The following is a 27,419-nucleotide window of genomic DNA, read 5'->3' as shown; positions in this document are numbered from 1 at the left end:
GTATCACGTGCCATGGCATGCAGCCCTGGGAGCTCCGAGCTCCGCAGCCAGTGGTTGGAGGCGGTCAGTCGAGGGACTAGGAGGTAAGGACACCTATTTCGAGCCGCGGCGTGAAGGCTGGGTGCAGGCTTGTCCCTAAACGACCCCCTGGGCTGAACTCGAATGTGTCGACACATCTCCTCGCCGAGCAATTCCTCGAGCCTTTCTTCTTACTCTCGTTGACCCCCCAGTTGGTCCCTTTCATCTGTTCTTCACCTTTTGTTCCGCTATCCTCGCAGCGACCTTGGCACCGAGAGCTGCAACCGGCTGAGGCTCCGTCCGCACAAAAGTTGGAGGCCCAGCTCCTCGATCTTCGCTTTCTTTCACCGTCCGCGACCATGGCGAACCGGACGGCACATAATCCATATCTTCAGGAGAAGAATGCCCGGCGAGCGGGCAGATCTCCTGCGCGATCTCCTGCACGATCGCCAGGCCCGAATGGAAAAAAGGCACAGAAGCAGAAGCCCGCACCTATAGGCTACACATCAGAGGGCGTGACGGATCATGACATTTTCAACCTCCCGTCGTCCGATTGGACCTTGCTGGTAGTCCTGACCCTGACTGCTGCTGTGGTGCGCCTGTTCAGGATATACCAGCCAACCAGTGTCGTCTTCGATGAAGTCCAGTAGGTCCAACCTTGCATACTGTCTAGACATTGGGGCTTTTGTGCTAACGTTGTCTTCAGCTTCGGTGGCTTTGCTTCCAAGTACATCAAGGGCCGCTTCTTCATGGACGTCCACCCTCCTCTGGCGAAATTACTTATCACACTGGCTGGATGGCTGGCTGGCTTTGACGGAGAGTTCGACTTCAAAGACATTGGGAAAGATTATCTAGAGCCGCGTGTTCCCTATGTGGCCATGCGTTTGTTGCCCGCCCTGTGCGGTGTTGCGACTATCCCTACCATGTTCTTGACACTCAAGGCTGCTGGATGCCGGACCACTACGGCTGCGCTTGGGGCTGGCCTTGTTCTATTCGGTATGCAAGACTGCCCTTCAACCCAGAGACATGACTAACTATGTTGTAGACAATGCCCTCCTTACCCAGTCTCGCCTCATTCTGCTAGATTCTCCCCTGGTTATATTTACTGCCATCACTGCTCTAGCCTGGACAAGCTTCATGAACCAGCACGAGCAGGGCCCCTCAAAGGCATTTCAGCCCTCCTGGTGGTTCTGGCTTGCCGCGACAGGTGTAGGGCTTGGAGCTACGGTCAGCGTGAAGTGGGTTGGTCTTTTCACGATTGCTTGGGTTGGAAGCTTGACACTCCTCCAGCTCTGGGTTCTACTTGGTGATTCAAAGAATGTCACTCCGGTAAGGCTCCTGATGGCTTAGCCTGACTTTTGATTCTAATCCGCAATTACAGAGACTCTGGTTCAAACACTTCTTCGCCCGTACGTTCTGCTTAATTGTCATCCCAGTGACATTCTACATGGTCATGTTTGGAGTCCATTTCCTTTGCTTGGTCAACCCAGGTGATGGCGACGGTTTCATGTCCTCGGAGTTCCAGGCCACCCTCAACTCGAAGGGCATGCAAGACGTGGCCGCGGACATAGCTTTTGGAAGCCGTGTCTCCATCCGTCATCACAACACCCAAGGCGGTTATCTCCATTCGCACAGCCACATGTACCCCACCGGAAGCAAGCAGCAACAGATTACGCTATACCCACACAAGGACGAGAACAACATTTTTGTCCTCGAGAATCAAACTCTCCCCGAGATGCCTGATGGCTCCAAGGTAGAAGGGCCGAAGGCTTGGGATAACTTCGGACCTCAGTTCATCGAGGATGGCGCTGTCCTCAAACTCTATCATGTTACCACCGACCGACGTCTTCATTCTCACGACGTTCGCGCACCCGTCACCGAAGCTGATTGGCAAAACGAGGTCTCCGCCTACGGATACGAAGGGTTTGAAGGCGACGCCAATGATCTTTTCCGTGTCGAGATCATCAAGTCCATGTCGGACGGAGCAGAAGCTAAAAAGCGACTAAGGACCATCCAAACCAAGTTCAAGCTTGTTCATATCATGACTGGCTGCGTACTCTTCTCCCACAAGACCAAGCTCCCTGACTGGGCTTATGAACAGCAAGAAGTCACCTGTGCTCGCGGCGGAACGCTCCCTAACAGCGTTTGGTATATCGAGTCGAACGAACATCCTCTTCTAGGAGCCGAAGCTGAGAAGGTCAACTACCGAAACCCTGGCTTCTTTGGCAAATTCTGGGAACTGCAGAAGGTCATGTGGCGGACGAATGCTGGTCTCGTTGAATCTCATGCTTGGGACTCGAGGCCTCCGTCATGGCCAATTCTTCGCCGAGGCATCAACTTTTGGGGCAAGGACAATCGCCAGATCTACTTGATCGGCAACCCCGTTATCTGGTGGAGCTCTACCGCTATTATCGCTCTCTTTGTTGCCATCAAGGGTCTCGCTGTTCTTAGATGGCAGCGAGGGTTCAAGGACTATTCCCAGGTAACCTTCAAGCGCTTCGACTACGAGATCGGTGTATCGATCCTCGGCTGGGCTTTCCATTACTTCCCATTCTACTTGATGGCGCGTCAGCTCTTCCTCCACCACTATCTCCCTGCTCTATACTTTGCTATCATGGCTATGTGTCAGATGTACGACTTCGTCAGCTACCGCTTCACCGCACTGGGGCTGAAGCAGCGTCCAATTATTGGCCAAGCTGCCGCGATTGCGTTCCTTTCTTTCGCCATCTTTGTTTTTACTCTATATTCTCCGCTCGCGTATGGAAATTCTTGGACCAGAGATGCTTGCAACAAAGTCAAGCTTTTCGACACCTGGGACTGGGACTGCAACACGTTCCATACCTCCGTAAGTTAGTTGGTCTCTTCAAGACTTTCCCATCTGACAGATCCAAGTATGATCAATACACAACCCAGATCTATCCGTCCATCTCCGCCGTGCCTACCTCTCAAGCACCACCTGTCATCCCACCACCACAACAACCAATCCAACAGGAGGCTCAGAAGCCTGATGAGCCTGTCGACGACGCAAATGTGACGCCCCTCGCCGCCTTCAACGCCGCCAACCATCCTATCGTCTCCCGCGAGGAAAAGATCGAGTATCGCGACGAGAACGGCAACCTCCTCGATGAGGAGCAGGTCAAGGCGCTGGAAGGCAAGGTCAGTTTCAAGACGCGTTACGAGACCCGCACGAGGGTTATTGATGCCAACGGAAACGAGGTCTACGACGGCGAGTTCGAGGGCGCGCCAGACGGCCGGATCCCAGAGGGCCGCCCCCCTCCCCACCCAGATGCGGAGGCCCGCAACCCCGAGACTGGTGATGCCGGCGAAGCTGACGCCAGTGAGGCGCCGCCGACCATTGCAGTGGGTGATGACCAGGCGAAGGAGAACAGCATTGAGGATCAGGCGAAGGGATCGCCGAAACCCGCAAGCGAGGCTTCAGAGGCGACGAAGTAGAGGAGTGTTGGCAGTGTTCACTCTCCTATCTGGCGTCGGGGGAGGGGGGACTGGTAGAACTGGCAACAATGTTGTTATGCTCACTGGGAAAAATTCAAGAGGAGAGAAATCACTTTTCTTTTCCTTGTTGTACAATAGGGTAGGGTATAAGTGACTTTGGGTCTGTCGGGTGGAGGGCGTGGCGCCTGGTTGAGTTGGGGTTACGTATATTACTTTGCATAATTCACACGTGGTGATGAGGTCGTAATGTCGGATATTCTGCGTGAAGTACTACATGGTGTTGGATGAAGAATGAACGACGTTGAATTGATGTCTCGAGGCTGCTCAACTCCAGAACTCGATGTACGGTATCCCAAGTTTTCCCTCATAACATGCAGCTCAAAGTTACTGTTATGCGCAACGAAATAGGTTGAGATGAACATCAACTCGAGCTGTCCATCGCTGCAAATGCCAGACACATTCCCACCCATACATCTCACGACACCCCTCCTCTTCCAAGCATCACTACATCCTCAACACCACTCCCTACAAAAGTCATCACCTCTCAAAAACACAAAGCATGCAGTAAACAAACCTAATTAACCATCTATTTAAAGAGACAATAAGAACCCTCCACACCGCGCGCCCCTCACTCGCCCCGCACGCCGCAGAAAAAGCCGGTAACTAAATATACCCCAGCTCGCTCAACCCTCCATTGAATGCCGGCTGCAATCCCAGTGCCCCCCACATGCCCGCCGATGCCCCCAGCCCGTACCGACAAGAGAGAGAGAGAGAGAGAGAGAGAGAAAAGGAAAAGAGGGCCGGAAAGAAACGCTGTAGCATATGATGGGAACAAAGGCCCATGAAGAAGCGGGAGGCATCCTTCATATCTGCCTCGTTGAAGCAGGAAAAAACGCATAGCAGTACCCGCACTCGCACCCACCCGCAATGCCGTACGCAGAACCCCGAGGAATGGTCCTTAGGGAGAAAGAAAAAAGAAATAAAAACAGAAGCAAGGCCCACACATAGCCCTCGCTCGCTCGTAACAAGTGACCCTGCTGAAAGTGTAGTTGAAAACACTATTGAAGCAAGAGACTCGGGTTCCTCCTCATAAGCACGGTCTCCAACGACGCAGTACCGTACTAGGGAGCACCTTCGGCCCCTAATCGTCGCTCCCCATGATGACCCTGATCGTGCTGCCGCTTCCGCCTTCTCCCAATCCGCCCATCCCCTTAACACCTAGTCCCAGCCCCATCTTTGCCACGGCAGCCGCGCGTCGAGGTCCACGCACGCTCCTGACCACATTCTTCTTCACACTGACTGCTGCGCTGCGGACCGAGGTTGCGGTGGATGGGCGTTTGGACACACGGGAGGGGAGCTTCGCAAACTCTCGAACTGCGCCGTCGACCTCGTCATTATCGGACTCGGTTTCGCTTGATGAGTCAGCGCTTGCTTTTAGGTCGACTGCGGTGACACGTTTGAAGGGGAGGGTGGTCTGCCGGAGGGAGGAACCTGAGCCCTTTGAGTTCAAGGAGCTGGTGGATTTCAGTGTGGATGATGCTTCTACGGCCTTTGAGTTAGACCTGGCCCTCTTCGCCTGGAGATTCGCCTTCCTGGTGATCTTCGCCATTGGTCCCTCTTTCTTGGCTGTGATTTTCGTCTTGCGAGTAGAGGTAGCCGGGGTGTCGTCGTCTTCGTCTGAAGATGGAGGAAGCCGAGCTACTGGAATCCGACGAGGCGATGCTGCTTTAGGAGGCTCGTCGTCCTCGTCTGAAGATGGAGGAATCCGAGCTACCGGAATCCGACGACGTGATAATGCTTTACGCGGCGAAACTCGCTGGGAGAGAGCCTTCCGAGCAGCAGTCGTGGGACGTTTAATGAGAAAAGTCCTCGTTTTCCTGGAGGACGTTGAGGTGACGGTCCTCAGAGATGACGAAGGTTTGCGGAGCGTCATAGAGCGGCGAGACGTCAGTGTGACTGTTGAGGACGAGCGTCGAACCAGGCGCTCAGCGCGCGAGTCATTCTTAGCCTTTGCATCAGCGACCTCTTTCTCGATTCTCATAGCTCTGCTGCTCTCGGACTCCATGAGAGTATAATTCTTTGCCTTCGAGATGGCAGTTCGAGCAATTTCAGCCACCTTGCGCTTCTTCTTCGGGGAAGCTGAGCCTCGAGACTCTTTGTTACTGAAGACTTCCTGAATTTTCCGCTTCGCGCCTGCGACAAGTGACGTGGGAGTGAACTTCGGCTTGTCCTTTGGTCGAGGCCCCAGTACACCACGGCAGGACCTCGTTCCACATCGACATTCTTGAACGTTCTTTGATGAGAAAGGACTGTGAATATGTTTAGCTATGCTCAGGAATAACGAAAGACGGCGTGAAACTTACTCGAAATTGTAGTCGTAGGTCAGCTCTTCACCAGTCATGATTCCACGCTCGCCAGCAAACAGGGCCATGCGAGGTTCTCCGGCAACAGTCCACTTGATCATCCTACAGTTAGGCTCGCAAGAATGGTTCACAAACCGAGCAATCGAGCCGCGAGTAGCATCGATGATCATCTTGTTGTGGAAAGTCATCAGGTAGTAGCACTACAATCATGTCAGGAAAGAAGTTCTACTCACCCACTTCGTGGTATGTCAAAGGCCGACTTACTTCGTTGTTCCGGTACTCGTGCTTCATCCTTCGATCGCATTCGTCTTGGGTGATAATCTCACCAGCATACTCAACGATGATCTGATGGGCCTCAAAGGTTCGCATGGCACGCACGCCGAAGCCACGGTCCGCTGTCTCGAGAACCTCAACTCCATAATCGTACCGGTTACCCTTGGCACGGCGCTTCAACTCTGCAAAAGCACGATTGGTGCACAACTCAGGTCCGAGATGGCAATTCGTGCTGTCACACTCGTAGAACATGTAGCGGTTAGGGCAATCTTCGCCACATCCATCTTCTGGGCTGCACTCGCAGTACGAGTCAGATTGGACTTTGGCCTTCTTCCATAGCGTGCCCGCCTCGCCTACAAAAAGATCTAGAGTTCGTTAGCTAGAAGACACACTCGGCGCATTTTGGATAAGACTTACTTCTCGATGTCTTCTTCCAGTCCTCGGGCTTAGCCTTCCTAGGTAGCGGGGAGAAGGTATCAAACGGCAACTTGAAATCGCGTCCGTCCTTGTATGGTACCGATAGCAATCGTTCGCCTGCGAACATGGGCATCGGGAGAATCTTGTTCTCTTTCGTAGCGACAGACTTCCGCTTAGCCTTGTTTTGAGTTTCAGTAAGCCGAGCATCAAAGTGCCTGTGTTGCCCGATGTACAAGCCCTGGCCCAGCCACTTCTTCATCTTGGGCGTGAAGAATTTCTGCTCCTCTTCCGAATCCTCCTCCGAGTCCTCCTCCGAATCAACATCAAGATCCATTGCCGACGCGGTAGAAGGTCTCTTTCGCTTAGCCGCCTGCCGAAGGTTGCTGTCGGACTGGGTTCTACGTACGCCCCGAAGCGATTGAAGTTTGCCCTTGCCGCTCTCAATCATATCTCGGCTTCTCTTTCCGAGCGACGAGCTGGCCGAAGTCATTGCATTGTGAGTTGCCTCGAATAAAAGTTTCCGGGACTTCGGCAGCTTCGCGTATTTGATCCTATCCCGCAACTCCTGCACAAGCTGGTCGTTTGGAGAGTGTGGGGAGTGATTAGGGTCCAATTTCCTAGAGCTCGTATCCTTTGATTCATCATCGCCTGCCGCAAGTGTGCTGCCGCTGATTTCACGGTCCCTAATGACATTCTGCGTGTGTTTCTCTAGATATTTTGTTGGAATGTGCACGTGGGAGCCGGCAAGCATCGTGAGGTTGTAGGTTGGTATGCTGGTTCGCGATCGCCGTGAAAGGCGGCGGCCAGGCTGCTTGCCTTCCCCATCCTCGGTGTCCTTCTCCTGCGTCGGGGGCTCCGGCTCCGCAGTGACTTCTCGCGGGTGTTGCTCAGCCTCCAGCTGCTCTTGAGCCTGATCGTCGTGTATGACATCGTCGATGTGTTTCTGCAAGTATTTGATCGGAGTGTGAAGCGTGGTCCCGGCAAGAATCTTGACATTGTACGTGGGCACGCTCTTACGCGACCTCCGGGACGGCCGACGAGACATGCCCTCCTCCTCGTTCTCCCGCTCCGGCGTTTGTTCCGGCTGATGATTCTCTGTGTACGCGTCGGTCTTGATCGCGTCGGAGCGAATGCTGGCCGAATCGCCAGAGCTGGTCGGAGGTGTCGAGTTGGACGACGCGCGAACGGAGCTACACGCAGCGCTGTCAACGGGCGTCACGACGTTGATGCATGACAGCGTCGAGGACGTCGAGTCGGGCGACGTAGCTCGGCCAGCCATGTTGAGGTGGCGGTTGGGCGAGGTTGTGGTGGGTAGGAAGGAGGTGGTAGGTGGTAAGGCTCAGGCTGAGGCGCGAGAGAAGGTGCTCCGGAGGTCAAGCAAACGCGGGGGAACTTCAAAAGTTTGGAAGCAACAGCGAAAAGCTCGAGCAGAGAATGGGCGGGCAAGCTGCGCAAGGGCGAGAAGGTGCACACGACAATTGAAGATGGTCCCCCGGAGGTGGAGGGGTGTTGATTGTAGAGTTCGAGGGGGAGGGATTTCCAAAAGGATACCCATAACATTGGAGCCGCTGTCCAATTAGGGCCTAGACCCCATCATTGCGTTCCACCGGCCTCGCATTCCACCACTGCCAGTGAATCACTTCAGGGCAATTTGCATGAGCTCGGGGGCGCGCGTGAAGGGTGATTAATTAGTTGTATAGTATGCGGCGTCGCCTCGCAGCAACCTAGTCTTGATATATACCGCTCAACCACCTCCGCCAGCTCGCTCGCTACAGCGCCAGCCCGTCACTTATACTACACGAAGATGGTGCCGCCTGCTCTCGGGCTGGCAGCTTTACAGACAAAGGAAAAACGCTTGCGTGGAGGGTATAACAGAGCTTCGTGAAGAAAAGTTGGATAGACACTCCGCATCAGCCCTCGGCCAGGACAGTACTCCGTGGCGTTCTGTTCATGGGAGACATCGCACCGGGACCTTGGAAACTGGGCACTGTGCTGCTCACGTCCTGCATCTCCACGCCCCCTCCCTGCTGCTCTTGAGCCAACGGAGCTGTCCTCTTACTTCTCCGTGGCCCGAACCTCTGGTCGCCCTCTTCGTACTCTTTCTTGAAGTGCAAGTAGGTCGGAGGTCGAGGCCGGAGCAGCACAACAAGCCAGTTCTTCCAGAAGTTCCCTTGCGTGAATGGCCTGTGTCGGTCCTTCTTCAAGAACTTGTGAGAATTAAGATACTCCCGGGTAGTCTCTCCTCGTGCCATCAGAAACAGGTGGTAACCCCACAAGCTCAGCGGATACGGCGTGACGATAATGGCATATATAAACATCGCAAAAGGAACGCGCCACTTGTCTATAGCTTCCCCGAAAGTCTTGCCTTCTTGGGATTTCCAGACAAGTAGGTGAGCCAAAGTAGCCCCGAAGAGGAAGATGCCGATCAAAGCGCCAGAACAGACGAAGACGAAGAAATAGCGGTAGTTGCGACGTCCAACACAGTTGTTGAGCCAAACACAGTGATGGTCCTGCGTCTCGACACAGTTGTCACACACACGGCAATGATGAGCGCGCGGCGGGCGCCAAATGTTGCAGCTCTTGCAGTACTTCGTTGGTACCTCCATCGCAGCATTGGGTGATGTTGCGGACACGACCATTATCCACTCAGTGGTGGACGGGCCAAGATTCAAAGGATCGTCATTAGGATTAGGTGGTGGAAATGGATGCAAATGCCTCGGGAGAATCTGGAGGATTAGCGTCATACTAGAGGTGATGGCTGTAGAACTCACTCCGGGATCAGTGAGTGATGCATGAAGAAATGACGACATGCATATCAAGAAAATGTAAGCAAAAACAATGGGTATCGCTGGTGAAACGTGATGCCAAAGCCACGGCGCCCTGCAATTCCAACTGTCAGCTGTAGTCGGCAAAGCGACGTTGTCACAACTCACGAAAAGGCGAAAAATAATGCTGCTGGAATCACAACCATGAGTCCGGTCGCAATGTTCACGGGCCGATCCCGTGTGTTCTGGAACCTACCCCCCCAACAGAAGACTGTGTTCCCGGAAAAGTACTGGTAGTTTTTTCCCAATTCCTTCCTGACTACATCTTTAGTGGTCTCCTTTCGCTCCAATCTGGGTGATGACTCCACAGACGCCAGCTTCTCGTGCCCTTGACGTATCTGGGTAGACCCGCCGCCGCGACTTGGTAGCATGAAGCTTGAGCGGAATGACCGCGGTGACTTCGTCGGAGTTGGTAGCTTGCCGGAGCCATTCTTGTGAGCGTTTGACAGGTCTAGGTGCGTCGGTCGGGTCGGTCGTTGTAATGGTGTGATGCTTTCTCCGCGACTTCTCACAGTTTCCGCGCCGGTTGGTGTGGTGTTTGCAGTAGTTCTGTCTGGAATATCGGTGAAGTCAGTGCCCCGGGAAGGTGGCGGTGGCCCGTCAAGATCGTGGTGTAGTCCTAGTGGTGCTGCTCCTTTGATAGTCGGATTTGAACCTGCGCTCTGTCGATACGGACTGCTACCAGCGTCGCTAGTTCCCTCGGTGTACGCAGACGTAGGGCCCAGGATAGAGGCTGGCCTCTGTCCACGTTGCGCTTGCAGCCGCTGAGAGCTCATCGGGCGGAAGAACGCGTGGGACTGAATAGAGGGGACATGAGTCCTGCTCGCCGCCGTGGTAGGACGACTAACACCGCCAACACTCCCCATGCTTCCTTGTCCCGGTCCCTGTGTGCCTGCTCCACGGCGCGAAGGTGGTGCTTGCGACCATCTTCTCTGATTTCCGGACTGGGCGGTCGCGATTGATGAGGGTCGGGACGGTGGGAGCCCAGGCTCTCCTACGGGGCCCGTGGTCGTCTGCACTCGGCCGGTGGAGTTGCGGTTTTCAGGGTTTGGTCGCGGGCTGCGAGTGCTGGGGCCCTCGTCGTCCTCTGCGATGTTGTCCGTCATTCGCGGGTTGGTGTCCTGGAGGAGCGTAGATGTCGGGAAAGAAGGGCTGGCTGGTGATGTCGCAGCCGGGGATGTCAGTGCGATGGCAGCGCAATCGAAGACTCGACGGTTTCAGTCGTGTTTCCAGCCAGATTCATGGCCTCGAGTTCGAAAGTGAGGCTTGATTTGAAAATGAGGCCAGGCGCAGATGGCGGGAAAAGCAAGCTGCAACGAAACACAGTAGAGGGAGCGGCAGGGTGTGTTGGAGCAATCAGAAAGACGTGGAAGCGGGTATGTATAAGGCGGCACTTGTCAGTTGCCAGGACCTGGCGCGCGACAGAAAGGGGTGCGCTGCGATGATGCTGCGCTGCAAGGGCCCGCTCTCCTGAACGCTGAGCCTGAACCGGGCCGTCTGCGTCAGCGATCTTCATTTGCCCGGAGGTTTTGGGCAAGATCACGTGCACGGCCTTGGCAGCCCTCTCGACTGGACCTCACACCACTCAACCGGGCCATCAAAGCTCTCCACCACGACAGCTCCAGCAACTCTCCACTCCACCCCTCCGAATCGACGCTGCCGCCATTGCCCACGCGAAACCACCATGTCCTCCTTCATCGGCCGATCTGCCTTTAGGGCCTCAGGCCGCCTTCTCCAGTCCTCCGAGGCGGCTATCAATGCCGGCGAAAGGCAAAAGGGCAAGGACGCCCTCAAGGCGGGTGCTAAGCGGGACCCAGAGCTTCTCGTACGCCTCCATCATCCACACGGCGCAGAGTCTGTGGCTTTATATTGCAATTGGAGCTAATTGGAGCCCCGTTGACAGATTCTACTCGGCATCATGTCCGGAGCCGCTGGACTCATCGGATGGCATTTCTGTGAGCATGACCATGTTTCGACCTTGAACCCTACACTATGCGGATGCGCCCGCTGGTAGTGCCTTCGACACAAATGCGCCTTCTATAGTTGTCGATGACCCAGACAATTGCTGACACTCGACTTCAGCCCGCTCGCCCACCTCTGCAACCTCGGAGGCCAATGTCGCCAAGGTAGAGCACAGCGAGCCTTGGAAGGAGTCTGGCGGGGCTACAGCGTACCAGTACCACCCCGGAGGCGACAGGAACGCCCCCAAGAAGGACGCCCCATCGCCGCTAAACAGCGTCATCATCCCTAACGTGAACCTTCCCAAGGTACTTATACCCGAGGACATGCCACAGCAGCTTGCTTCACAAGAATACTTCTGACAAGTAACTCCAGGAACTACACGACCGATTCAACAAGTGGGGCAAGGATGATTACTAGAGTTTTACAACAAAGGAGTAGACAATTTGAGATTCGAGGCATTGTCGATTTCACATGGGGGCCCTATGAAATTTGTAGATAGGCTGGGTCCCGGAGCTGTACGAATTAGAGCAACTGGAATTTCCCTGTCTAACTGACATGCAATAGTAAAGGTCTCCAGCGTGTCTTGCCCAGGCATAAAGTCTGTTTCAAACTTAATTACGCTAATTCAAGCCCTAAAGATTCTCTCGCTCACTTCATCATGCCGGTTACCGACACTTCAGGCGTTACAATATCTCTACAGTACTTAAACCTGCTGCAATTCTATCCCAAACATACCACTCTTATTCTCCTATACAATCTGCCAATAGTCGTGGTTTTGAAGCTATTCACTTACGGCTTTAATGCTCTCTCAATATACCATAACGTCACTAGAATATATCTCGAAGTAAGGCAGACGCACTCTGCCCTGACTAGCGGATCTCACGAACCAGCTTGTCCCATTATTTGGATCATGCGCGACTCCTTGCTTATAAGCATCGTTGTGCCATTGCACGAACCAGGGCGGAGAAGTACAAAAGCGAGCAAGGGCTGATAAAACACCGGAGCTCTCTTCGCTGTCCACTTTTCTGGAGCCCAATATGGAGTTCACGCAACCAAGAGGTCTACAGATACGGGATGTACAAGGTGTTAAATGGGCTCCCAATAGTGGTACTGTGGAACAGCATTCGCTCGTCGCGTGATTCGGAGGCGAATGGAGAAAACCCCTCAGATTTCGGAGTCGGTCTGAGCGACGAGAATAGCCATGGATATCCATACTGTGAGGTTTGATTGAAAATTACTGCTCGATGACGGCAATGGATCCAGATGGTAATGTGTACTAGTATTTCTTGCGCTTGGAGTGCTGCATATTCCAGCCTTTGCTTTCGTTCAACAGGGATGGGTAGCTAGCTTGTCAGTGATGGAATCTCCAATCTTGCTCGGATTGCAACGACAATGGGCGTTTTAACATATTGCTCCCGACCAGGCCTTTTTGTATGGACTCATGCTGCTGTACGTCTTCTTGATCCTCTTTGGTGTCCGTGTCGAGTCAGATTGTCCATACCAACGTCAGACAAAACCGCTGTGAAGGTTACATTTGCTGGCCCAAATATCTGGTAAGTAGCCACATTCAAGCAGTGGCGACCGCCGTCTTCTGAAAATCCAAAATCCCACCGTCTCCGGGCTCCCTCCCCATTCTATTCAAGACTACCCGGAGTTACGCTGCACGCCTCTCGTCCGGCCCGCACAGACCACGTTCGGCTCAGTGACTTCAAAGCCCTTCCAACATAGTCGGGACGCGGGACAACACTGCGAGTCCCCCCTTCTGCGCAGCGAAAATGTGTCTTTACTCAGATACTGAAATTCGATGCGCCGCTGGAGGTAGGAAAACAGGATATAGGTAGTCGCGATCCCAAATGTAAAAAAAATCACTTAATTCGATCACCTCTGCTTTTCCAACTTGAAATCCTCTCAGAAATACTACTTTTTGGACACTTAAAATTTGTTTCTCGTATTCTGTATACTCACTTGTCTATTCATCATGAGTATACTCAGCCAATGCTTCCCTCCGAGTCCGTCGTTCACGGAGAAAGAGCTTCCAGACCAGACTGGCAAGGTACCTAAGACCATCCCTTTCCCCCCCTTCCTCTGTCTCTTTCCGATTGTTCCTCCTATTCCAATAATAACGGATACGTCTTCCCTAGGTCGCACTAGTAACTGGCTCCGCTTCCGGTGTAGGCCTCGAGCTCGCAAAGATACTCTACAGCCGCAACGCAACCGTCTACATCGGTGCCCGATCCTCCTCGCGGGTGCAAACAGGGTTCCAGGCCATCCAAGCCGCGCACCCTTCATCGAAAGGCCGGCTCGAGGCGTTCGTGGTCGACCTCGCGGACTTAGAGTCGGTGAAACGGGCTGTCGACAACTTCCTAAAGCGGGAGGAAAAGCTACATGTACTCGTGCACAATGCCGGAGTGATGATGCCGCCGGAAGGCAGTAAGACGACGCAAGTAAGTCGAAGAAATGTCATGAGTGTTTCGGTATTTGACGGCGCTGATGTTTGTCAAGGGCTATGATCTTATGATGGGGACAAACTGTCTTGCGCCGTTTCTACTGACTAAACTCCTCGAGCCGATTCTTCGACGAACCGCTATTGCAGAGGGTGCCGCAAAGAAGCCTTTCAAGGCGGTTCGGGTTGTGTTCGTCGGCTCCCTACTCACGAGCTTTGGGAAACCGAGAGGAGGCGTAACATTGACGGAAGATGGGGTGCCCTCTGACGAATACAAGGGCATGGATCGATACATGCAGACCAAGTTTGGAGACGTCTTTCTGGGTGCCGGATTTGCGAAGGCCTTGGGCGATGATGGCATACTCAGTGTAGTAAGAGTGCCAGCCCATATGTGCGAAGCTGGGGCTAATTCGTACAGAGTCTCCATCCCGGCTTGATGAAAACCGAACTGCAACGCAACATGCCCGCGGTTGCGAGTATGGCCATAGTAAGTCTCGGGCAAACAACCTCTTGTTTGCTTAATAAATCTGACCGTTTCGTAGGGCGTGGTCTTCAAATCTGCCAAGTACGGCGCATACACCGAGCTATACGCAGGCTTCTCGCCTAAACTCACGGGGGCTGATAATGGGGAGTTTTTCATTCCCTGGGGTCGCAAAGGCGTTATTCCTGGACATGCACGAACAAGCCTGAAATCGAAAACTGAGGGAGGGACTGAGGTAGCCGATCGATTTTTTGCATGGTGCCAACAAGAAACTCGAAAATACTTGTGAGTCTTACAAAATTAGTGTACAGTGCACTCTGGAGTTCTGGTAGTCGGCGCATCACCCCTCTATGTAGTTATATCAAACCTAAATCGATAGGTCAAAGTCTTGGTCGCCAAATTCCATGGTTGTCTCCCCGTTTTGAAGTGGAACCTCATTCTGAAGTGGATCAAAGCCGAAATCGAACGGCCAAGTTGCATTGGGGACAGGTTCTGGATGAACATCTTTGAGTGCGTTGTCCCATATGTTCTATTCGAATATTAGTGAGCATTCTTATTTACTTGTTCATATGACTGACCCAATCAATATCTCCGGGGACGTCAGGCATTTCAAGATTGGATAGATCGAGATCCGGAAAAAACGAGGCCGTGAAAAAAGGCTTCCTTTTGAAGGTTCCAGTATTCCCGTCAGCGTCCGGCACACTAATACTCTCCCGCAGGAGGTTATGCGGTTGTTGAGGAACATGACCTAATTCTTGCTGTAAGTACAAAAAGAGAACAGGAGCTGCATAGTATGAGTAACATACTTTGGCTGCTTTCGTTGTGGACATTATGGTTCGTCAAAATGTCGTGACCACCAATTTTCGTCAACATTTCTCGGAGTATACCGCACGCTCTCCCAGACTCTGCAATGCGGTTTGGGTGCCATGCCCAGATTCCGTAAGTCTTCTCGAGCAGGCCAACCATCTCTGCCGTCATTGTGGACGCAGGTCCGTTGTGCATGGGCGAGGCTTCAGTAGTCCGAATGTGGTTGAGTTCTAAAACAACGATCATTGCAGCTAGCAGAAAATCGTATGTTGTAAGAGAAGCCATGTACCACCAAACCTTGTGCAGCTGACCACCAGGCAGACACGCATTGAAGATTACAGAATGGTGCCGAAGGGTGGCCATTGCAGCCTCGACACAAATTTTACGAGATTTAGCCAGCCGCGGTTCAAATCTTCCGGCCGTTATATACTTTCTGTGAAGTACCGTACGAGTCTTCAGGTAAAGTAATTCGAGGTTGAATCTGCTCATGATCAAGACGGATGTGTCTGCAATTGATTCTCCCATCGACCGCACACGTAAGCCTTCGGGTATGGCTTCGTAAGCTACTAGAAGGCGAGCATCAACAGCCATGATATCCGAGTGGCTAGGGGGAATAATGGACTGCCAAAGCTCCGCAGCTTCCGCGAACACGGCGCAGAGTCTACTTTTCGTGATGAAGTAAGAGCCCGGGGTAAGCTCTGATGGCGGTCTTTCCTCTGGAAGCTCATCACAGTCCGCTGTGAAGTCAGTGTCGTACAGATTATGGGGCGCTCTTGTATCAGCCTCAATGCGGCGTAACATTGACGGAAGCCCGAGAGCAAAGGAAACAAGTATGTCCATTTGGTAAAGAATATGCCAGATACGTCTACGCATCTCCACTTGGAATGGTGGCATATTCTTGAAATGGCTAGCCTAAAGTCTAGTTAGAGGAATTATCTAAATAACGCCTCTCCTTCTAATAGGGCTAGGCGACCCTGGAAAGTCATGGAAGCAGGATCACTTACGTCTCGATGATAACCCATTCGTAGGGCGATACGAATGATGAGGCCAATCGAGAACCATACTCTCACATGATGGTCCGTTCTTCTAAGGAACTCACATTCTATGTGGATCATTGCTGCCTCTACAATGTATGGCTGCGGCCTCGCAATGTCCGCCAATGCTATGGCCGAAGCTGCTAGGTTCTGATATTTATCAACAAGCTCGCGAGTTGGAAGACCGTCAAAGGGCACTGCAATGGGTTGAAAAGCCGTGCTGGCCCCTTTATCGTATTGCGCCGAGTAATAGGCCTCAAACTCGGAGTTCCGTGGTCCTAGAATGATAGCGAGAGCCAAAGACCCGTACAGCAAAGCTATCCACATCGTGGGAGTGTTGAAAGGATCTTTCCAGAACTGCGCATATTCCGATCGGAAGTTTGGCGCGTGAATCATGTACAGAAGAGGATCTGAAGAATTGAACCAAAAGGGAAGCAATCTATCAACCTCCTCCTTCGGGGGTAGCTGAGCTATAAGGGAAGCCTTCGACACGGGCTTCGGCGCTCCGAGGGTTATGGTCGATCTCTGATAAACAGTATCCCAATCCTCCTCTACGGTTTGTTCTAGCTCGTCAGTTTCGTCCAAGTAGTTCTTGACTTCGGCGATTTCGTTGAGAATGGCCGTCCAATGGGCTGCTCCAACATAGCAAGCTCCTCCGACCGCGTCGGCATGGGTAATCCTAAGTTGTCCAAACGAGGCTGGATTTGGGTCACCTGGATCGATATCTTGGTGAGGGGAGCTGTTGGTGTCTCCGGATGGAGAGGGCTGAGATAGGCCATCGCCCGTAGCTGGTGCACGAGCGATGTGCTCTGTTGCAGTCCCCGGAACAGCGTCCTGCGTATCCTTGCTGTTCATCAAAGTGACCACTAGACTCTCTAGGTTCTTGATCCGCCCTTTCATGTTCTGGGTCTGTTTTTGCCGAGTGGGTGGCGGCAGGTAGGAGCACGACGCTTCCCTAGACCGCTTTTGGCACTGATCACAGATGGGGTGAAGACGGTTGCATTTGAGCTTGCCTTGGCGACATGGTATGCAGCTCAACTGTGGTCTAGCTCTTTTGATTACAGGGCGAGTAGTAAGTTCCTCCAAAGAAGCAGTAATGGAGGCATTCGTCGAGGGTAGTGTGTCCGTGTTGGAGCTCTCTGGACTTGTATCCGTCATACCTGTATATCTATCCTAGGGGAAGTAGGAGAGATACAATATGGCTTGGTGATATCGTCTTCAGATGGGAGACAAGGCACGTAGAAGTTTGGGATGTTAGAATACAAAGAGGCTATAGCTGGCGTGGATTGAATTTATGATAGAACCAGGCAGCCCCACTCTCCGACCGACTCTCGTCCGCCAAAGTCCCCCTCGCCTCAGAGCTCTCCCACAGTGTCAATGTCAGGACCGTTTCCCATTGCCAGCTTGCTTCGGCTTGCAAAAGATCCTAGGCGGCTATCATTGTCGCTCCGGCCGCCTCCACGATGCAGCAGCATTTACCGTTCTCCGCGCCGTTCCCTCCAGACCCTTTCCAGACCCCCACAGGTTCCAGACTTTGCTTTCGCGTTTGAGTGGGCAAGCCGTCCTCTCTGGTTACGCTGCTCCAGCTAATTCGATATAGCATTGATGGCGTCCTTGTTCGCAGCTCCGATGCTCTTCCTCACGCACATAAAACCTTGTCCTATCTCCAATCGCAGCGCATACCTTTCATCCTCCTCACAAATGGCGGCGGGAAGCACGAGTCCGAACGGGTAGAAGAGCTCAGCAAGAAGCTCGAGGTCCCCTTGGACACGAGCATGTTCGTGCAGAGCCATACCCCGTTCGCCGATATGGACGAGTACAAGGATAAGGCCGTGCTCGTCATGGGCGGGGACCAGGACAATTGCAGACGGGTGGCAGAAAAGTATGCCACGCACTCTCCCATCTTCCAACCGCACATCTAACTGTCGCCCAGATACGGCTTCAAAGCCGTCGTCACCCCCGGCGACATCCTCACCGCCCACCCCGAAATCTGGCCCTTCTCCAACCAATTCCTCCCCATCTACGCCCCCTTCTCGCGCCCGCTGCCCCACTCTGTCCACCCCACCGACCCCTCAAAGTCCCTCCAAATCCACGCCATCTTCGTCTACAACGACCCCCGCGACTGGGGTCTCGACATCACAATCCTGAAAGACCTGCTTCTCAGCCACTCCGGCATCTACGGCACCATCTCTCCCAAGAACAACGACCCGAAACTCCCGAACCACGGATACCAGCAGGATGGCCAACCGCCCGTCTTCTTCTCCAATCCGGACCTCGTATGGGCCGCCAAGTACCACCTCCCGCGGCTAGGCCAGGGCGGGTTCCGCGAGGCTTTTGAGGGCGTGTGGGCGGCGCTGACGGGCGGGCCGAGAGCGGGCGTGGAGTTTCAGAAGACCGTGATTGGAAAGCCGTTTCGGCCGACGTATGAGTTTGCTGAGAAGAGGCTTGTAGCGCATCGAAAAGACTTGGTTGGTGGGGAGGATGTGGGTGCATTGAGGAAGGTGTATATGGTTGGGGACAACCCGGAAAGCGATATCAGGGGCGCAAACTCGTATAAGAGCCCCATGGGTACGGATTGGGCGAGCATTTTGGTCAGGACGGGTGTGCATGTTGAAGGCCAGAGGCCGGCGTGGAAGCCGACTAAGGAGGTGGGCGACGTGCGGGATGCGGTTAAATGGGCTGTTGAGGATTCGAAGTGGGATGGAGGGGTGAAGGAATAGTAGGTCTAGATTGTACGTGGGTTATGGACAGTATTGCAGCATGGCGTTTGGAGCGACTAGATACATTGGAAGGCGTCATCTGACAAGACGTCTAGCATAGCAATGATTGCAGGAATAGAACAATAATCTTAACTTTCTTCACTAATCCAAGAATCATTACACTGATTCCAGAGTTGGTCATGATATATACAATTGAAGGAACTACATGTGTCAGCTGCAAGAGTGGGTAGCACATCGTCCGCTATCAAATTCAGCAGACCTAAGCCATGGTGAGCTTTCAAGCGCATCACTGATCCCAGATCACGTTCGTGATTGCCCCACCACCCGCTAGATTCGCGACAATATCTCCCAGCTTACCTGTCTTCACATCTCTCTTGATGATGGCCACGTTCTCGCTCAGCTGCAATCCAACACTCACGATGTCACCAGCCGCGTTGAAGCTAAAGTAGCGTGGGCCGGTTCCACCAGCTAGCGCGAGTTGGACAAACTCTAGAATTCCGATAGCATTCGGCTTCCATACAGCAATAGAGTTGGACAAACTCTAGAATTCCGATAGCATTCGGCTTCCATACAGCAATAGAGTTGGACGCGATCTCGGTGCTGTTGGTGGGATCGGGGCTCGCGGTGATGAAGGAGTAATCCATGCGGTTAGAGTTGAGAATGAATTTGTTATCAGGCTTGCACCTAGTCAGCAATGCTATTGTCTTGATTGGTATGAGAATTAGTAGACATACGGAGACAACAATCCCAGCCGCTGCGGCAGTGCTTGGTACGGGCTTGCCGCCGAACGTGGTGACTTTCTGCACCTCTGTGAATGCCAGGCCGCCGGACTTGGGATACGTGACCGAGTAGCTCGTGATGGCGTTTGAGAGCTCGGCGATCAGGAAGAAAAAGAGGGGTATACCCTGCGTGTAGGGCGTCTCGGGGGACCAGAAGACGGCGTGGCGTAGGCTTGAGCCCAATGCGGCCTTTAGGGGGTCATGGGCTGAGAGGAGCGAGGTTGAGAGGTTGAAGGAGAAGACGCGGACGAGGTCGGCGCCGAGGTCAGGGAAGAGTAGGAAGTGGCTTATTGGGTCGAGGATGGCTTCGTGCTCGTGGGGAGCCGCTTGACGGTCGGGGTTGAGGCCAGATGTAGCTGGGGTGAAGGTGATGTTTTGGATTGGAGCAATGGTGCCGCTGGGAGACTTAGACCATGTAGAGATGGACGATCCATCACTCTTCTTGTCAGTGTCTATTTTGGAGACTTGAATATTGAGAGTGGGTTGGATCGTATCTAGAAAGGAGCGACTGGTCTTGCTGAGAGCCGGCGGCTCATCAGAAGCATATGCACATGCTGTCATACTTTCCCAAGACACGTATATCTTGTCGAGAGGCCTTATGTCACCCTCACTATGTGGCATTGTGCATCACTCAACACGTATTACAGGCGGACGTCCTTGAATACTAATAGGGAGGATGCTAGTTTCAAACTTACTAGTGAGCAAGCGCAATGGCCACGTTGTCGTTGAAGAAGATACTGCTAACAGGCCCCTTTATAGTGGCCTTTTGGTCGATGAAGGACAAGGCCCCATCCACAGACGTCTTAAATGAGTTGATCAAGCGATCCTCACCAAGACAGTATAGTACTTTGTTCGTTTTGTCCAGTTTGAGCCATGTTGGGGCATGATTTGAAGCTGATCCGCAGTGGGTGTTGACGGATTTACTGACGAGTGCGTTGCCACTCAAAGAGAGCGTAGATACTGTACCACCATATGAGGCGACGTAGAGAGTTGACGCGCTAGCCCTAGAGAAAGCCAGTACCAGATCAGCAATTACGAGCGCGCCCAGACCCATTGTAGCTTGATTTGGCGTGATTTGGAAGGCGAAACGAGGCCTTGCAGTATTGTTCGACACTTGGAAAAGACGAAATGTGAGAATGTGAACAAAAGGGAAGGGTTCTGGGGCTGAAGTGGAAGACGTGAATAGTAGGTACGAAAGTTAGGAATAATTAGATCCTGCCGAGTGGCTAGGTGGGCCATGGTTCCGAGGGATGATCGGCTGGGTGAATGTAGATACTACGCAGAAAAGGTCTTACTTAGGGCTAAAGGAGCTGAGAAGGGTAGATGCCAAAGTCCCCGGGTACCAGGGCGACGTTTCTATTCGAAGGAAATTCACGGCGGGGGATCTGCTCTAGGGATTAGTATATGCGTGCCTGAAGGCGGATATTCATGTTATATTACCAGGTAGTAACCAAGCGTCACGTCACATAGCGTTGGGTAGGGCCTTGAAACGAACGTGGTTGTGTCCGGGCGATGAAGGCGTCGGCCAGTTCACGGCGAGATGTGTCGTGAAACGACGAGGAAACGAGATCGGCCTTCTGCCTACCACATCCTCTTTTCAATCTCCAACCACTTGCCATTCATCACCTAGCGTGACCTTCCTCCCCAGCTGAAGCGCCTCCGCATTCTCGTATTGTCGATGCTACTCCATGGTTATCTGGGAATTGAAGAGCGTTGGTCAAGTCGCCTCCGCTTATGAGACATCCCTGACCGTGTTCCGCTAGTTATAGAGTAGCCCGAGGTATCATCCAGCATGCATTCTGCATATTTCATTCAGACCGAATGTTCTAGCGCCGTACTCCAGGTAGCCATTGATTGGAGAGTTCGTTGATGACAGCTTGTGGCTTCGCAGTCCTAAAATGACTACCTACCTAAGTACTGTATTCAACCGCATGCAGAGCCGTGACGCGCACTACAACGCCCGGTCAGAAGTATGCACACTGTCTTGGCGGACTTTCAAAGTTCAGAACGAGATGATTTTTGGCTGTTCAGAACGGCCTGTACATTTGGTGAGGCACCTCAGACGGCCGCGACCCAGAATAGCCTATACCGATTTCTGGAACGTCTCGGATACACGATCAGCAGTAGTAGAAGAGTGCACACGCTTATGACGCAGGATTGTACTCTTCAGCACGACAGTTGAAATATCGACGCCGTAGAAGTTCCTGAGTGGTCAAGTCTAAGATCATTGATCGACGCTTCAAGTCGCAATATCATCCCTGCTATGCTTTGCTAATTCGATCTCTCGGGAGTCTAATTCTAATGCTGTGACTTGTGCTCTCACGATACACACTTCATTGACAGCTTCGGGACTAAGGTTTCCAGAAGAGTAGTATGGTAGGCTTCACTATTGTCACCGCTAGCCACGCTGGCAGGCTCCCTTGAATCAAAAGTGGCGGTTCACAAACCTGTGATTCTATTCCAGAAGCCTAGAACTTGATAGTCATATGATGTAGCTACATACTCACTCTAGGCTTGTGTACATACAATTGCCTGGCGCTACTTGAGGTCTAGTACGTTATCAAAAAATGTAAATCGACAGTTCTGAGAAGGCTGATAGCTCTCCGGGCCACCTCGGACAGTATTGAACCGCCACAGCATGATCAACGGGGCCTGGCTAGGCCAACTTGGGAGAGGAAACGGAAGTCAAGCTGGGGGGGCATTTCATGTATTAGGCATGCTTTTCGTGGTGGCGAAGAAGTGAAAGGCTATATTTTCAGCCTCTTTCAACCTTCATCGTCTGTTACAACTTCATCTTCCTGGATCCTCAAGTCTACACTTGTCCAACCCACTCGTTGGGCTGGTTGACAACTCATGCAGCCTCAGCTCTTCGATTAAGAGCGACTCATACCTCCTCCACTTGGCGACACAAGACTGTCGGCTATCTCCAAGTAACTTACTTACCCCCTCAGGTTGAAGACTCTCACTTGCATACCGGATCTCTCTCATCTTATTCCTGCTCCGAATCCCGGCTCCTGCTTTCTTGGGGCAAATATCCATCCTCTCACCTCGCTCACTCGCAGCTCCGATACGCGACTATTCCTGAACCGACGCTTCGTTTGGCAAATCAAAACCTCCGCTTCCTCAAAATGCGTCCGTCTAGCAACCTCAATCGAGCATGAAGTCTTCCACTTGCTTAGCACTGCTTGAGATCCTCTAGCATATTTCAAAGATTCGCAAAGCGACTGTCTCCTTGAAGAGCTATAATACCATGAGAGACTCACCTCACTGGCCAAATCGAAGCCAATACCCTCGATTTGACGATGAGGAAAAAGAAGTACAGAGCGAGAGGCTACTAAAGCGCAAGATCGAGAAAAGAAGATATTTGTCTGACGATGAGGGAGAGAAAGCCCAGGACAGGAGGCTACCAAAGAGAAGGAGAGCAGATCTTCATTGGTCAGACGAATCGGATGATGGTGGAGAAGGGGCGTCGAGGAAGAGACTTGGTGGAACTCTCGATAGAGCTATCAGAAGGAGCGGATTAGAGCGAAACTCTCACTCGCCCGCGAAGGTACCTCCAATCGGAGCCTATGCTGCTCCAGAGTCATCGCAAGAAGTTGCAGCGCCTAGCACTTCAAACCCTCTAGGCAGATTGAAACGGTGGGATCCGAAAGCAGAGCGACCCAGTCCGAAAGTGAAACCTGAGGATCTAAAGCGAAGGCAAAGGCACTTCCTCTTCAAAGCATCGAAAGCTGAGCTTGAGAAAGTCGAACTTCATGTGTCTACCCTGCGCCGGAAAGTACATACAACGAACAAAGACGCATGCTGGCTACTACCACATTACGCTATTTCCCGTTCGGCAAACGGCTCAATCAGCTGGCGGACACAGTTCCAGGACAGCCAATGCACAAAGCAAAGAGTCACATTCTCTTACGGTATTTTCGCTAAGTTGGTTGAGGGCTCACTCACACCGCATGACAAAGAGATGATAATCGAGAAAAGCTGGGAGTTATCTCATCGTTGCCACAACTGGACATGTCTAAACACGCGCCACTTCGCCATTGAATCTCACGCGGCCAACATGCGACGGAGAAAGTGCTTTCATCTTTTTTATTGCTCGTGCAAACCAAAATGCTTGAGCGATTTGAAGAAACCGAATAAGTCGTTGAGTCCTCCTTCACCGGGAACCAAAGCGCTGGCAAATTCTATATCCGCTCATACGAAACAGTCGCACGTGCAGCCCCCGGCGCCTGCTACCACTGATTGTCAGATTGTCCCTGTCTCCCGACAAGCTCAGGCAGTTCCCGGCGAGCCCTGAACTGACGCGAAAGGACTCAACATCGCGAAAGCCCTCCTCCACGTCGACCGCCGCAACTTGAGCGAATTGTCATACGACTCATTACTACGATAGCCGCGCCCAATCGAGACGTCAAAACCGCTATCGAAATCACATTTCGGGTCTCATCCACGAGCAGCTTCCTAGAAATGGTGATACGAAGACACCTCGAGTCAAGCCTAACTACCTATGCGAAAGCAAGAGCAAGCGGACCCCATATTCTACTCCCTGGTTGCTTCTTATTCGGGCAGGATAATTCTAGCAAGGAACCCCGCCACCCCCTCGGAACTTGACACTCATGCAATTACATTTTCTTTTTTACGTCCAGTTTGCTGCACATCATAAAAATTTATCCTTTCTTCCTTTCTTCAGGTTCACGAAGATATTCAAAAGCGACACACATATACACGGGAGACGAGAATGGAGTTGTACTGTCGGTGGTGGCCCCGGTCCATACATGCTGGCAATTATCAGGGGAAGAGGAACGGAAGTTTCGGGCTCATGAAGGACACAGCTCTTCCAAGGTTGCGTCTTTACTCATCAAAAAGTTAGACCTATTTACGGACCACATTCAATCAAGTTAGCTTGCAACATTCGGCCTACCAATGAGATGTGACAAATTGCTTGTACATATGTACATACCCTTGTACGTGCTTGGCGGCGTCTAGGGCTCTCCGACGAACGCCGACCTCATCTCTCCGCGACGTCTTCGTTGCGTCCCAAGTGTCTTATTTTGCACAGCAAGAACACTTCCTGCATAAGCACGATGAATATATTGGTAGAGTAACAAATGGGCCTACTGACTGATTCCAACAAGTTGCTTGAATTCTTCACTTTATTCTACTGCACTCGAGAAACCAAGCCAGCTTCAGCAGCTGGAACTATGACAGCTCGAAACTCGGCCCGCGCGTCTATAGGTAGGTTTCCGAAACATTGACGGTGCATTCAGCATTTTGACGCGATTAACGGGGATGCGAGCGGGCCGCTACAGGCGTTCTAGAGTTGCTTGAACGCCGAAGTTACACAGGTACCCGATACGCGGCCTTTAGGAGGTGGAGAGCTGGCACGGTGCATCCTGGAATGTTAATGATGATGTGAATGACACAGCTGTAAGTTGACATGGCGTTTGCCTCCTTCATCCCTCGATCATGTAGCCTGGGCTCCTACTGGAACACGGCTAACATATTGTAGTAGAAAGAATAAGGAATACACTCCTTCATCGATCGCAATCCTGATTTGCGACCACTATATCCCGCCACCCCAAGCCCATGCCCCGCGAAATCCCTCGTAGCCTCTGCCTCCAGTAATCCATTCACTTTCTACAATAAGATCCCTTTGTCAAGTGCGTGAAGCAAGTAAGAGTAGTTATAGTGAATTTGGCTACCAGATAGGGGTAACGGAGGGATACCTGTGCTCCTCTATGGGACGGAGTGGGAACATTTAGTCGAGTTGTGGATAGCGAGCCATTGATTCGTCGGCACACTGCGGCGACCATGAAGGCGAGAACCCCCGGTGCGGTCAAAAGAAGGGTAGTGGGTAGCTGCATTGAGGCTCTTGTAACCTGGTGAGACTGTGGTCATAGCATCAAGACAGCTTGAAGGGGTATTAAAGGCTGAATCTCAACGTCCTAAATAAGAGAACGGGGCTTTAGACCTTCAGACAGATGAATGGGAAGAAGAGACAGACAAGCCATGGTGCTTTGGAGAATAGGTTTGTGGTTGAGGCCCAGCAAGAAAGAAAGAAGTTGCGACCCTGCTAAAGCTATAACTTATCTCCACCTTGTCGCCTCTCGAAGTTTGGGCCCATCAGAATTTCCCAAGCACACACGACACTCGACTTTCGCGTGCTGTCCCACCCACTACCAAATCATATGCACTAGATGCTGCACCCTCCCGTCGTTCGATAGTCACAAAAACCCCGGCCTCCCGTGGCGCGCCCGACCGCCCCTCCAACATCTGCACTCCCGACGCATCTACCGCGCTCTAGCACAAAACAGTCCTTCCCAACGTTTGTGCGTACCACTTCGCGCTCCTGCTATCTGGAAAGTCACAGGCCTTTCTTTTGGCACCGTCCCCGCCGCTGCTCGTCCAATTCACCGTCTGGTCTTCTGCCGGCGCACCTCCCCAGCCGCAACGCCTACGTTCGGGTGCCCTTGCTATATCGTGCCTGCTGAAAAGACTGGACTTCGAGGGGAATTGTCTTGATATCTCAGTCTCTCAAGCCTCCTCGGGATATAGGGACAGCCGCCAAACTGGCATCCCGCTCCAGGCCCCGCTCGCGGCGGAGTGAGTAAACCCGAATTCCCAGTTCGAAGTGCTCGCATCTCTCTGCAAGCACACGTCTCTACGGGTATCTTTGTCTGACCTCCTATAGCTCGCCGCACCGCAGCACCTGCCGCCACTGTCAAGGGTCGCAATCCCATCGGCACGCCTGCCCTGCCGAATCCAAACACTCCCTTCTCGCATATCCAAATCGTTCAGCAAGAAGACGACGATCTGCCATATGATTACGAAGACGACACCCCTATCTTCCGCCAGAATTCCCTGCAATCGGTAGAGCAGCTTCTCCGCGCCCCTACGCCCATCGCCGAGACGTCAAAGGCTACAACTTTCGCAGACATGGCTCGAAAGGGACATAGCCGCGAGCTGTTTGATGGAGAAACACCGCCGACGTCTGGTCCAGTCCCGTTGACAGGCCTTTTGCGCTTGAAGACCAACCGCAACAAGGGAAATAAGGCGTGGCGACCGCTAGAGGCTAGCGATTTCGACGACGAGAAAGACGGCGACGAGCAAAGCGTGTCTTCCAGGCGCGACAGCGTTGAGCCTCTTGCACATGAGATGCCGATGGAGCAAGCTTCGGTCTTAGGACTAACACATCTGAAGACCGAGTTCGGTCAGGCGACTGTTGATACCCGTCTATCGCGTGCGCAGGATCCGGGCCGATCTGCGGAGCCACTTCCTACCACCAAAATCTTCGATAACACGCGGAGCACCGACATCAGTCCTACCAGTACACGCACTGGTGGCCTTGACGACGAATTCTTCCAAGTGTTTGGTCGCCGCCTGCCCGATCCTATTCACCTCCAGCAGGTCACTGGTCAGGAGGACGGTGAGGTCATCTTCATCAGCCACCCGAATCGTGACGTCTCGGCTCATCAGTGGTCTGCGAGCTTTTTCCAGTGGATCAACATCGGTCAATTCTCGCATAGTCGTCGCAAGGTCGAAGGCCTGCTGGCTTCCGATAGACTTCGCGGCCAAACAGTCGGCATGAGTATGCCCCAGAACAATCTCACTTACTTCAAAGCCATCGCCGACCAGCGGCACCTGCTTGCGAAAGACTCTGCGAAGCCCCGTAACGAACAGCCGACCGAAGGAGTCGGTGAGCCTGCTCCACCACGTGCTCGTGGTGAGGCTAGAGAACCGCCACATTACTTGCGTCGTCTCACCACCGAGTCCGATCGCTTTGGATCTCTCTCTGGCGCCTCGACACCTGCACCAGGTGATAGTGCTCATATGCTAAATAACTTCAC

At 52.7% G+C, this 27,419-nt stretch overlaps 9 protein-coding genes across 9 annotated transcripts; 5 read left to right on the top strand and 4 right to left on the bottom strand.

The window, feature by feature from the left end:
* Window positions 1–377: 377 nt before the first annotated feature.
* Window positions 378–3,471, top strand: BDZ99DRAFT_396314 (PMT-domain-containing protein; the record flags this gene model as incomplete). Its single annotated transcript, XM_033715983.1, has 5 exons — window positions 378–664; window positions 725–1,014; window positions 1,064–1,347; window positions 1,400–2,863; window positions 2,911–3,471. The coding sequence occupies 5 exons, from the start codon at window positions 378–380 to the stop codon at window positions 3,469–3,471; spliced, it is 2,886 nt and encodes a 961-aa protein (XP_033572301.1).
* Window positions 3,472–5,545: 2,074 nt separating this feature from the next.
* Window positions 5,546–7,014, bottom strand: BDZ99DRAFT_396702 (SET domain-containing protein; the record flags this gene model as incomplete). Its single annotated transcript, XM_033716007.1, has 4 exons — window positions 5,546–5,780; window positions 5,835–6,034; window positions 6,099–6,472; window positions 6,525–7,014. Coding segments are annotated over 4 exons (1,299 nt in total), but the record flags the coding sequence as incomplete, so codon positions are not given.
* A 1,178-nt stretch (window positions 7,015–8,192) lies between these two features.
* Window positions 8,193–10,756, bottom strand: BDZ99DRAFT_424722 (palmitoyltransferase erf2). The gene is made up of 3 exons (XM_033717067.1): window positions 9,458–10,756; window positions 9,296–9,404; window positions 8,193–9,250 (listed from the first exon to the last, which is right to left on the bottom strand). Exons 1-3 carry the CDS (start codon window positions 10,453–10,455, stop codon window positions 8,435–8,437), a joined length of 1,923 nt encoding a protein of 640 aa, XP_033572299.1. The 5' UTR covers window positions 10,456–10,756; the 3' UTR covers window positions 8,193–8,434.
* A 496-nt stretch (window positions 10,757–11,252) lies between these two features.
* Window positions 11,253–11,991, top strand: BDZ99DRAFT_466962 (uncharacterized protein). Its single transcript, XM_033720905.1, has 3 exons — window positions 11,253–11,304; window positions 11,432–11,616; window positions 11,684–11,991. The coding sequence occupies exons 1-3, from the start codon at window positions 11,268–11,270 to the stop codon at window positions 11,726–11,728; spliced, it is 267 nt and encodes an 88-aa protein (XP_033572298.1). The 5' UTR covers window positions 11,253–11,267; the 3' UTR covers window positions 11,729–11,991.
* A 1,298-nt stretch (window positions 11,992–13,289) lies between these two features.
* Window positions 13,290–14,524, top strand: BDZ99DRAFT_396406 (short-chain dehydrogenase; the record flags this gene model as incomplete). The annotated part of the gene is made up of 5 exons (XM_033715989.1): window positions 13,290–13,364; window positions 13,453–13,755; window positions 13,814–14,125; window positions 14,173–14,241; window positions 14,297–14,524. 5 exons carry the CDS (start codon window positions 13,290–13,292, stop codon window positions 14,522–14,524), a joined length of 987 nt encoding a protein of 328 aa, XP_033572297.1.
* Window positions 14,525–14,602: 78 nt separating this feature from the next.
* On the bottom strand, window positions 14,603–17,234 carry BDZ99DRAFT_480714 (uncharacterized protein; the record flags this gene model as incomplete). The annotated part of the gene is made up of 4 exons (XM_033722345.1): window positions 14,603–14,764; window positions 14,814–14,983; window positions 15,042–15,954; window positions 16,047–17,234. 4 exons carry the CDS (start codon window positions 17,232–17,234, stop codon window positions 14,603–14,605), a joined length of 2,433 nt encoding a protein of 810 aa, XP_033572296.1.
* A 219-nt stretch (window positions 17,235–17,453) lies between these two features.
* BDZ99DRAFT_451024 (HAD-superfamily hydrolase) lies at window positions 17,454–18,944 on the top strand (the record flags this gene model as incomplete). The annotated part of the gene is made up of 3 exons (XM_033718192.1): window positions 17,454–17,647; window positions 17,677–17,958; window positions 18,010–18,944. 3 exons carry the CDS (start codon window positions 17,454–17,456, stop codon window positions 18,794–18,796), a joined length of 1,263 nt encoding a protein of 420 aa, XP_033572295.1. The 3' UTR covers window positions 18,797–18,944.
* A 138-nt stretch (window positions 18,945–19,082) lies between these two features.
* On the bottom strand, window positions 19,083–20,629 carry BDZ99DRAFT_396669 (carboxy-cis,cis-muconate cyclase-like protein; the record flags this gene model as incomplete). The annotated part of the gene is made up of 4 exons (XM_033716004.1): window positions 19,083–19,307; window positions 19,333–19,473; window positions 19,531–20,011; window positions 20,271–20,629. The coding sequence occupies 4 exons, from the start codon at window positions 20,627–20,629 to the stop codon at window positions 19,083–19,085; spliced, it is 1,206 nt and encodes a 401-aa protein (XP_033572294.1).
* A 2,196-nt stretch (window positions 20,630–22,825) lies between these two features.
* On the top strand, window positions 22,826–23,872 carry BDZ99DRAFT_502167 (uncharacterized protein; the record flags this gene model as incomplete). Its single annotated transcript, XM_033723871.1, has 1 exon — window positions 22,826–23,872. The coding sequence occupies one exon, from the start codon at window positions 22,826–22,828 to the stop codon at window positions 23,870–23,872; it is 1,047 nt and encodes a 348-aa protein (XP_033572293.1).
* Between the last annotated feature and the right edge of the window lie 3,547 nt (window positions 23,873–27,419).

The sequence above is a fragment of the Mytilinidion resinicola genome (genome assembly GCF_010093595.1).
Source record: "Mytilinidion resinicola strain CBS 304.34 unplaced genomic scaffold BDZ99scaffold_19, whole genome shotgun sequence".
Classification (NCBI taxonomy): domain Eukaryota; kingdom Fungi; phylum Ascomycota; class Dothideomycetes; order Mytilinidiales; family Mytilinidiaceae; genus Mytilinidion; species Mytilinidion resinicola.
Note: the sequence above shows the minus strand (reverse complement) of the source record. Positions and strands in the feature narration are given on the sequence as shown.

Coding starts and splice junctions, on each gene's coding strand:
- BDZ99DRAFT_424722 (XM_033717067.1), bottom strand. CDS start 10,455: ATGACGGACAACATCGCAGAGGACGACGAGGGCCCCAGCACTCGCAGC. Junction 9,405..9,457: donor GCATTATTTTTCGCCTTTTC/GTGAGTTGTGAC, acceptor TTGGAATTGCAG/GGCGCCGTGGCTTTGGCATC. Junction 9,251..9,295: donor CATCACTCACTGATCCCGGA/GTGAGTTCTACA, acceptor CTAATCCTCCAG/ATTCTCCCGAGGCATTTGCA.
- BDZ99DRAFT_466962 (XM_033720905.1), top strand. CDS start 11,268: ATGTCCGGAGCCGCTGGACTCATCGGATGGCATTTCT. Junction 11,305..11,431: donor ACTCATCGGATGGCATTTCT/GTGAGCATGACC, acceptor ACTCGACTTCAG/CCCGCTCGCCCACCTCTGCA. Junction 11,617..11,683: donor CTAACGTGAACCTTCCCAAG/GTACTTATACCC, acceptor AAGTAACTCCAG/GAACTACACGACCGATTCAA.